We start from the raw sequence: 10,755 nt of genomic DNA, 5'->3' as shown, positions 1-10,755 counted from the left end.
ACTGAACGGAGGATCAAAAAACTGAACAGAATAAATTTGGGGCGGTGCTTAATTTAGAGCGTCCCAGTGGGCGGGTCTTACTTGGTTGATTGACAGCAGAAATATTCGGCGCGCTCAACGTGGCAAAACAAAGCGCATGAAGTTTATCTGAGGACAACTGGAGCTGCTGGTGTGGAGGATTATTAGTTTAAAGGCTGCTGTGACACGTTTTTATTGATTTCCTGGCGCGATTTTGGTCATGATATTTAAAAGTTTAGGATGGGTTTTATTTGTACGACCGATCTTTGCAATATAACGAGAAAGAGAGAGACGCAGCTGCTACAGTATCACCTGTAAAAGAAAGGTACGTTGCCTAATGGTTATATCACTATTCGTTCATTTTTAGGTGATATGACGTTTCCATAACAAAAGCAGCTTTTGAATCACACAGTTTACAAATACAATCACACAACTCAACATCATATGTATTATATATAAGCTGATTTCAACAGAAAATGTTTAACTTTAAAGCGTTTACAAAGAATAGGTCTTGTGACCCGGGGTTACTTTTACTGTAAAATAAGACCCAAACACAGTGTGTGCAGAGAGCGCCGCCAGCTGGTTAAATTAAAAACCAGTGAAATACTGATGTGGAATTGCATCAGATTTACACGGAACAAAAGCAGGTGGACATCATCTGACAAACCGGGACAAATATTCATAATGGCAAGGGAGTGCGGAAGTACTGTTATACAAATGAATAAGTGTACATACTACGAACAGTTGTCAAATAGATAATTGAAACTTGAGCAGTAAAACAAGTGACTATTTTGCATGAAATTAACTCTTAATGTTGCAGAGAGAAACAACTTTTAATTCATTATAGAAATATCTATTTATTTTGAATATTCAATTATCTTGTTTAACATGGTCTTAACTGACTTTTGTATAAAATTCGTATTTTTTATTATGGAAATAGCCACGTCACTAAATCACGTGGTCTGTGTAGTGGGTGGGGTCATGTAAATATGGCGGAACTGTTGTGTCTATGGCGCGGTTGCTGAATGGGACACGTGAAGATAACCCACCCGAAAATAACCAATTGCATGAGTCACACAGCGCCAAAATGTATTCTATATAAATATAGGATCTCTACGGCTCGCGAGACAAAACTGTGAAGTTCTTTCCCCTTTGAGAAGAACTAAGCGCGCGCGTCTCTGACAGAAAGGCGCGCCATTCCGCTTCAGCACGTGTAACGTCAAATGTGTACGAAACAATAAAAGACGGCGGCGGTAAGATTCGATTTAATTTTGTCATTTAATAGAAAACCCTCCCTTCACGATTTGTACATCGGGTTTTACGCCGTTAGATTATATTTGTAGGATTGAATATTAGAGTTTATTATTCCTGGTTACAATACAATCTAAATAAAAAGAGGGGAATCGTGCAGTATTTCAACTAAATTTCTTTCTTCATTTCTGTGGAACAATTATTGTTATTTAATATTAACTTGTGAGACATACAAATATTTGTTCATTGTCGAGCATCTGACAAGTGGAAGTCCGTGTTTCCTGTTGAGACGTTTCATCCTGTTTATAACCCGCAGTTAGTGATACTTCACCCCAAAAATACAATTCTGTCATCATTTCGTCACATGCTGCATACACTTCTTTATTGTGATGAACACAGACATTCTCTGGGGGAAGAATGCTTAACCTAACAGATCTCGACACCCATTGGGTGAAGTGTCCCCTCAACTTCCGGTTTGTGTTTGGCTAGTGTCTAAGGATATAACTATTTATATTTATTGTATAATCGTTGTATTAAATAAACGATTTGTGAATGGGTCCTGTAGTTCGGTCACATTTAAAGAAACCGTATTTTAGGACTTCTATCGCAGTCTAAATTCAACATATTGAAGACACTAATTTGAGCCAAGTAACGTTTTTTCTCGCTTTCTTGTTATCAATGAAAAATAGTGTGTCTTGTTTTATCTCAGATGACGTCAGAGAAGCCTCGGTTACCTGCCGATGACCAGCTGGAGGAGGCTGACCTTAGCTGCGGGGCTGTGCAGGGTGTTGCCGTGGAGATGGCCAGAGATGGCTGGGACAGTAAAGTGGAATATTTCCTTGCTCAGGTGGGATTCAGCGTGGGCTTAGGAAATGTTTGGAGGTTCCCGTACCTCTGTCATCAGAACGGAGGAGGTGAGCGGACCTACACCTTTCGTTTGCGCTTGTGATTTCAGCAGAACTGACACATGCTTCCTTGTCTCAGGAGCGTTCATCCTGCTCTATGTGGTGTTGATGGGTTTGGTTGGCGTGCCGTTGTTTTTTCTGGAGTTGGCTGCAGGTCAGAGCATCAGACAGGGCAGTATTGGCGTCTGGAGACACATTTCTCCGAAGCTTGTTGGCATCGGATACGCCAGCTGTGTGGTGAGAAGCTTTGTGTTTCTGCTCATTCACAGCGATTTTTACAAAAAGCTACGATCCTGATATACACTGTTTCACAGGTGTGTTCCTTTGTGGCGCTGTACTACAATGTAATTATTGGCTGGAGTATTTTTTACCTTGGGAATTCCTTCCGGTATCCTCTTCCCTGGGAAAACTGCCCGACAGAAGGAAATGGCACCGGTATGAATTGTGTTTGTGATTCGATGTACAATTGTAATTATTTGACTAATTATTAGCAGAGATTGGAAATGTGAGGAGGGATATGTTTATGGAGATGCTTTTGTTGTTTTCTTCGTTGTTAGTGAAGGAATGTGAAGACAGTTCACCGACGACATATTTCTGGTACCGCAAGGCTCTGGATATCACAGATTCTATAGATGAAACGGGCGAGATGAACCTCATCATCACTGGCTGCCTGCTAGCCGCTTGGGTCATTGTTTGTCTGGCCATGTACAAGGGAATAAAATCCACCGGCAAGGTAATGCGAGTGTGTATATACTGTATGTGTCATGTGAATGCTGTGAGACAAAATAACATGATATTGATTTAAATTGATCATGATTTGGTCGTGTGCAGGTGATGTATTTCTCCTCCGTGTTTCCGTACGTGGTACTCCTGTGCTTTCTGATCAGAGGGGTGATGCTGGACGGGGCATCAGAGGGCATTAAATTCATGTTTTACCCAAGGGTACGTACGTGCACACACACATTAACACAAACTAAAATAAGCGTCTCAGAAACACGGGTTCAGTGTTATTCATGTCGGCTTGAACCATCTTACAGCTGGAGATCTTGAAGGACGTTCAGGTGTGGCGTCAGGCGGCGACTCAGGTTTTTTTCGCACTGGGTTTGGGCTTCGGTTCAGTGATCGCGTACTCGTCCTACAACCCGCGGAGCAACAATTGCCACCGTGACGCCTTCACAGTGTCCGGCGTCAACTTCATGACGTCTGTTCTGGCCACGCTGGTCGTGTTCGCCGTGCTGGGTTTTAGAGCTAAAACTATCGCCACAGACTGTGCCAAACGGTCAGTGTGCAAAAGAGTAAATGCTTTTAATATGTTTTGATTTGTTTTTAGTAATAAAATTGGTTTGTAAATCAGAGCATGCAACAGTGGCATATGTGAAGCAGTTGTAAAATAGCTAATATACATACTGATGCGTGCTTCACAAGATTTAAAATGAAAACATGTATGTTTCAGTAATCTGAAGGCCGTGTCTGAGGCGATGCCCAACTTGTCTTTCTCTCACCTCATCAATGCATCAGATGTACTGAATGAATATGAAGACTGGTACAGAGTTGAGGGTCACCAGCTCAATCTTACTGGTTTGAAGATCGACGATTGCAGCCTGGAGGAAGAAATGAAGAAGGTACAAACTGATGAATGTTAGAAATTAGTATTTTTTTCCCAAAGAAATACAAGCGTGTCACAGTCATGCAGAAAAGTTTAATATACATCCTGTGTGCAGCAGGATTGTGGGTCAAAGAGATGTTGATGTGGGCGGAGTCACCCAGTGATATTGTATTATAGCATTACTGAGATTTTACAATTGTCTAACTCTGTTTCTCTTCAGGGCGCTGAGGGAACCGGTCTAGCGTTTATCGCCTTCACTGAAGCGATGACGTTGTTTCCCGGTAGTCCGTTCTGGTCGGCTCTTTTCTTCCTAATGCTGCTCAATCTGGGTTTGTCCACCATGTTTGGAACGATGGCTGGGATTATGACTCCATTAACGGACACGTTTAAAACGCTACGCAAACGCAAGCTGCTTTTTACAAGTAACTATTCTTTTGTTCTTCTGTTCAGTTGTTTGATATTGTAATGCTATGTTTACTTACCCTTGATAACACCGTGTAACCAACTGTTTGCCCGACCTTTTATTTGAGTTATTGGTCAATTCTGTGGGCCGTATTGTGGTAATATTTATTTCCATGTAGCATCAATGTTTAGAGCACTTTTATACGGTAAAAAGAGGAAAAGTTTTTCCTTTGCGACTTTGAAAAGTTTCACGTACATGCGACATCGTAATCAAAACGATCTTCAGGCTTTTGGGCTATAAGAAACCTTACGTGCTTACTGCTTACTTGATAAAAAACGCATGCACGGACAACTATCTAATATACACTTTTGAAGTTTTGGACGACTTGTTTTTAGGAACTTTTGTGTTAAACTGTTGTTTTGAGCTCAGTGTTATGCCAGTACCTTGTCATTTCTGTGTGCGAGTTATACCGCAATGTATAAATGTGTGAAAAGTACTGTCAATGGTAAAAACAATATTCGTGTATTCTGCATATTAAATTAAGCGAAACACAACTTTACTCATTCTGAGAAAATTTTTCAAATAACTGAGTTTTCTGATTGGTCTGCTTAATTCACCTCGAGGTTGTTTGGTATCATTTAGGCCTCTCTGATTGGTTGTTTTCTCTCTCTCACAGTGTGCAGCTGTGGGATGGGCTTTCTGATCGGTCTGATGTTTACTCAGCGCTGTGGAAACTACTTCGTGTTGATGTTCGATGACTATTCTGCCACGCTTCCACTCATCATCGTCGTCATCTTTCAGACCATCAGTGTGGCGTGGTTTTATGGCGCAGACAGGTACATCACACTCCGTGTCTGAGTCAAATATAAGGGACGTGTGTCGTATGAGCAGTACTGCTGAAAATGACCCGACAGTACCCGTGTGAGTGGTGTTATCGGTTTTAGCAGTTATATGGGATAACAAACCTTGAAATGATGCAACTGACCAATGAGAATCAAGTGTTTTAGAACGCTGCGTAGTAACTGTTGAGAATACACACTACTGTAGCAGTCAAAAGTGTAGACGGCTGCTTTATCTTTATTATGTCTATTATCCAAGAAAAAAACGTGTATGAAATTGATATATAAGGTGCCGTTTTAAATTGGGTGGCAACCCCTGCGGAATGTTGAGGCAGAACAATAAATCACTCTGTCCATGCCCATAATAAAAGTCTTTACTGTTTCCAATAGATACATACACCTGTGGTTCTGCAAATGAATGATAATAAAGTACAAGCATGAATGAGAAACAGTGACAACTAAATAGACAACGTACAGTGACGTTAACAACATACATAATAACAACATATGTAAAAAATTCACTTTAAATCAACCATCCAAAAAGCTGAATTAAATATTTCCACATAACAATCAGAACAATTCCAATCGAAATCCTATCAAGCCTGTTTAATGTTGGTATGAGCAGGCGATTGAGATTCTGAGTGCACCGAATAATACTTCAGAGGATCAAGTCTGACTACTAAGAGATTAAGGAAGTATTTAGCTACTTATTTTTTAGATGTACGCACACACAAAACGTTAGAAGTTGAACTAGGAAATAGCGACCATCAACATTACTTCTGACCAGCTTATTATAGCCTTGGTACATGTCTGTCTGAACAAGAATGATACATGATTGACAGCTAGTTTGGCTTACTCGCACCAATGAAATAAGTCACGTGGTTCTCACTTTCAAACACAGTAGCATAAAATGTCTGGTAGAGGGCGCCAATGTCATTTCAATGTGATCTTTTGTACAAACTGTATTAAACACGAAAGGAAATTATTTATTATGACAATTATGTAGTGGGCATGTCTACACATTTGACTACTTGTGTCTTAATGGGTATATATCATGATTATTTTAGATTTTTAGAGGACCTGAAGCAGATGTTGGGCCGTCCGGTTCCAGTGGTGTACAAGTATCTTTGGAAGTATGTGTGTCCGGTTGCTATGCTGGGTCTTTTGGGTGCCAGTCTGCTGAAGATGTTCTTACAGCGGCCCACGTACACAAGCTGGAATAAAGAAATGGTAAATCCACACGCTGCACATCTTCACGTCAATCTCTGTACATTGAATTGATGCTAAATTAAATCTGTTTTAGGCTTCTGAGATACATCTCCCGTATCCAGATTGGGCGCTTGCTGTCATGGGAAGTCTCATTATTGTTGCAACACTTCCTGTTCCTATTGGATATCTACATGCTGTTGTTCTCGAACGGCTCGGTCGGTCCCCTTTAGATCCCGAGGCAGGTTATGTGCCATGTGCTACCACAGACATGGACCTCACCCCACTCGGTACAAATTCATCTCTCTTGTTAGCCGGGGAAAACGCTGACTTTCTTCCTCAAAACGGCCATGTGGACAGTGAGTTATGAAAATTAAATCTGAGTTTATAAACATCTGCGATAGATCAATTTGAATGAAAAGGGGACGAGGATTTTATTTTGACGCCTCTTGTTCAAAACAGACATTTTTGCCTGTACTTACGAAAAATGTACTTTTTTCAAAGAATTTGTTTAGTCACCCTGGTTGTGCATTCAGATCTCAAATTTTCTAATCTGACACCTCCATACAAAGCTAGTGGCCATAGTTTTGGTGGCAGAATTTTCATTTTCTGAGGTAAATCTAAGTAACGGTACTGCTGGGCTTTACCTGCTTCTGTTGGGTCCAAATGAACATTTAAACATCTTTGCAACAATGAAACACTATCATAACCTTTGACTACAACTGATGGTACTGCTTTAGTGGTCTGATCTCTGTTGAGTAAGTGTTTAATGCTAGTCGACACATTAATAATGTTATGACGCTTTTATCCAATGCGATGTGCATTGCAGAGTGTACTCTTTTAAATGATTTGCGACTTGAAACTAAGAGACAAAGTATTGGCTTTTTCATTATAATTTAAATGAAGTCTACAGGGTCATTATTTAAATGTATTTGTAATTTAAACATAAGTTATTGTCCTTAAAAGGTAAAGGTTCATTTTTTATAAAAAAAACAAAAATCCTGTTGAACACAATTACATTTAGTCATTTAGCAGACGCTTTAATCCAAAGTGACTTACAAAGAGTTCGGGGAGCAATAAGCGTGCACAACCACCTTTAACTGTACTGAGACTCAGTAACATGAATCTCAAACATCAGAGCTCAGATCACAAACTACAGTCTTAAAAAAGTGCTTCTCATGGCAGATATGAAGAAATATATGGGTTATATTGCACAGAAGAAAACTCAATCTTTTGCACTTGTTTTTAGTTCGGGTGTGAAGTAGGACTTTGAAGTAGAGGTCTTCACGGGTCCCAAATGGGTCTGACCCATATTTGTCTTTAAACTACTTAAAACTTTAAAGTTGGAGCATGACCCGGACAAAACCAAGAAAAATGATAAATTTACTACGCAGACCCGAATATTTTTTGAAAAAACTGGAGCCGACTCGACCTGCATTTTTTCCACTGCAAATTCAGTTGTGATAATGAAACTAGACTGTTCATTCATTTTATTATAAACACGATGAAAAATTGTAATAGATCGATGATCAATGCGTACAGTAATTCTGCGCGTAGTTTTGCTCCTGATCACTGAGGATGTTCGTGTTTTTTCCCTAATTTCCAGACTCACTTTTCTCCTCATTGTTACGTGTTGCACGTAACTAAACACACGCACAGTGCTGACTGACACTGGTCAGGGCCGTCGTGTTTTCCGATCGACTCGGGTATTACACACAATGTTCAACAGACCTCGGGTCCTCCCTGAAGACCTCTACCTGGAAGTTTCTCTATGACATTTCCTCATGTTTGGGTTTTCAAAACGCATATTGTTTTTTCCCTGTAAGTAACCTTTTAAAATTGGTCTTTGGTTTTGCAATAACAGCCATGTGAACTTTTAAAAAATGTTTTTTTAAGTAATTCCAGTTTTAAAAACGTTTGTAAATAATGCATTTCACTTTTGATATTTTATGAAGTATTTTTATGCAAACCGTTTTACAGGGTAAGTTTTACTTTGTACAGAATGTTTGGTGACATGCTGGGGAAAGCTGTTTTTTAAACATAATTATTTTGTTATTAACCCTGAAATATCTCTGAACATGTGTTTCCCAGAGATCTTATCTGACCTATTGGCCAGGCAGATTTATGGCTTGTAGTCATTGTCAACTAATATGATCTTTGCCTCTCACAGGGGTTTGATGGTTTTGTCACTGTTAATATATATTTAATTTGCTAAAAAAAAACCTGTCAAAGTGATTTGCTGCATCCGGGTTATCGTGTGTTATTAGTTTTGAGCGGTTATTATTTGGGAATAACAAACCCTCAAATGTCGCTGCTGGCCAATCAGAATCAAGCATTCCAACGAGAGGTGTAATAATTGTAACTGTTACACACTACTGTTTGTTTTCAGTATTTCTTTATGGCTGTCTTTTTTGCTTTTAACGTGACATATGTGCTTTCTCCCTTATGTGTAAGTTTAAATATATGATCACATGCAAACAAATTGTGACGTGTGTTGGTTTTGTCTTGTCTACTTTATAGAACTACATCACATGAGCACAATACAACTTTATGTTGGAGCCTCATTAAACAATCACCAAAATGAAAAATATCTTTGTGTTGACTTAAACGGAGACATGAAAAGTTCCCTCTGGGTGGCGTTAGACGCGTTTGCGCTGGTCTGTAACCCCAGAGTTCGTGAAATGTACGCAATGAACGAAGGCATATGTAAATTTGTCAACATTGATGTGAAATTTTGGAAACGTGTGCTAAGGTCTTAAGACGTCTGCGCTAACAGCACCAATGCAATTTTTCGCGATGCTTTTTAAGGAAAAGCTTACCAAAATTGGTTTTATATTAGGACGTGTAATCCTTAAACTTCTGAAAATAATAAACAGGTGTAGACGATAAAGCTTTTATAATGATATAATAATGTAAACATTATTTGTTAGCACACTGTGCAGTGAGTGTTAAGTTTAAACGAACAAGGTACGAGTCCTTGGGCCTGTGCAATGAATGTAGCTCAACAAACTCAGGGTTACAGGATTAGTTTTGGGTTGACAAAGCCAAACCAACATAATTAAGCTTTATTGGTACCATGAAGCAGCTCATGGAGATTCTTTGTCAACTCAAGCTTTGATCCTGAAGTTAAGAGTAGTTCACGTACACGCATAAAAGAATGACGTCGGCATCGCAAAACCAATCCCAGTTAACAAGGATTGAGGGAGTTCTGTGTGTTTCCCAGGAAATAATAATGCACAAATATTAGTAACTCAAAAATGTATTTCAGCCACGAGTAAGAAGTATACACTGCTAATTCCGTTAATGCGCAAGTTAAACGACTATATAGAACACGCATTTACCGTATATTATACACATGCATTGTTTATTATTATTATTACTGTAGTATTTACCTTGCTATAGTAGGCTACGCGTCTGACCAGTGCCCACGCACAGTGGATGAAAATATCCTGCCTTATATTAGTTATCATTTAGTTGACCTTTTATTAATGAGAGTGAAGCACGAAATGCAGAGTAAAGATATGTTTGCTCTGACAGAGTTAAGGATATAAATGTACTGTAGGCTATTCATTATGGCACACGTGTGAATGTGAAGATTTATATTTTACGTTACTGTCTCTGTTATTGTAGGACATTTTACAACTTTCCCCAGAAACTGAAGTGTCTTCCTGCATAGGTCACAGATGTAATGCGAACAAAATACACAAGAGAAGTTTATTCTAAATTAAGAAGGTTTGTCTAAGTGGTTCTGTGGTCCTGATAGCTAAAACATCTGGCATATAAAGGAACCCCTGTCTCCCACCGACAGCTATCAAACAGTCCTGTCATAGACCAAAGAAAGGAAGATCGTATTGAAGTTTGAAATTGATCTCTAATCACATACTTCATTCATTTAAAGGGTTTTGTACTGTTCCCCATTTACTTTACCTTCCTCAAAGCACCAACACAGCACAGATGTATTAGGGAATGATTTCGGAATTAAAGTATTAAAGACTTCTTGTACATCTGTAAAATGCTAATGTATGATACATTATTTAGGTGAATTCGCTGTGTTAAAAGATATGTGATCATCACCTGTTAATGGGTTTGTCTGTATCTTACTGAGCTGTTTAATAGAAGGCTTTCTTAGCAGGGAAAGAAGATAAATGTCCCAACCCAGTGAAACTGAAAATAAATACATTTCATGTGAGTGTAAGGGAAAGCCAGCAAATGTTATCTCTAAATTTTTATATTAGTATTTTATTTTATTACACATTAACTGAAATTGTTAAGTTGCCATTCTAACGCGTACTGTGAATTATTTGCTTCACTTATATGTAAATTAGCTTGCCGCGGATTGGTTCAGTTTTGGTGCGAGATCTCTAATCTAGATCATAACCTGCTCTGGATCAGGTTAGCTATGCAGTGTAAGTTACCATAGCGATGAACACCGATTAAAGCCGAGTTACTTTTATGGCACCTAAAACCCAGGGTTAATACAAACTAATCCTAAACTTACCTGGCTGGCCATCTAAACCGGCTTCAAGG

General features: G+C 39.1%; 1 protein-coding gene across 3 annotated transcripts; it reads left to right on the top strand.

The window, feature by feature from the left end:
• The first annotated feature begins 87 nt into the window (after positions 1-87).
• On the top strand, positions 88-8,805 carry slc6a16b (solute carrier family 6 member 16b). 3 transcript variants are annotated; one of them, XM_079488110.1, is made up of 12 exons: positions 88-343; positions 1,979-2,183; positions 2,254-2,411; positions 2,489-2,609; positions 2,732-2,907; positions 3,006-3,116; positions 3,212-3,453; positions 3,628-3,796; positions 4,001-4,202; positions 4,860-5,019; positions 6,090-6,252; positions 6,326-8,805. In XM_079488110.1, exons 2-12 carry the CDS (start codon positions 1,979-1,981, stop codon positions 6,596-6,598), a joined length of 1,980 nt encoding a protein of 659 aa, XP_079344236.1. In that variant the 5' UTR covers positions 88-343; the 3' UTR covers positions 6,599-8,805. The 3 variants fall into 3 exon arrangements, with proteins under 3 accessions (XP_079344236.1, XP_079344237.1, XP_079344235.1); XM_079488111.1 differs by having other exon boundaries at positions 98-343; positions 1,959-2,183; positions 6,326-8,707; XM_079488109.1 differs by lacking the exon at positions 88-343 and adding an exon at positions 971-1,271.
• Positions 8,806-10,755: the final 1,950 nt, after the last annotated feature.

Source organism: Barbatula barbatula, assembly GCF_947034865.1.
Source record: "Barbatula barbatula genome assembly, chromosome: 23".
Taxonomy (NCBI): Eukaryota; Metazoa; Chordata; class Actinopteri; order Cypriniformes; family Nemacheilidae; genus Barbatula; species Barbatula barbatula.
This window is presented reverse-complemented; position numbering and strand designations above follow the sequence as displayed.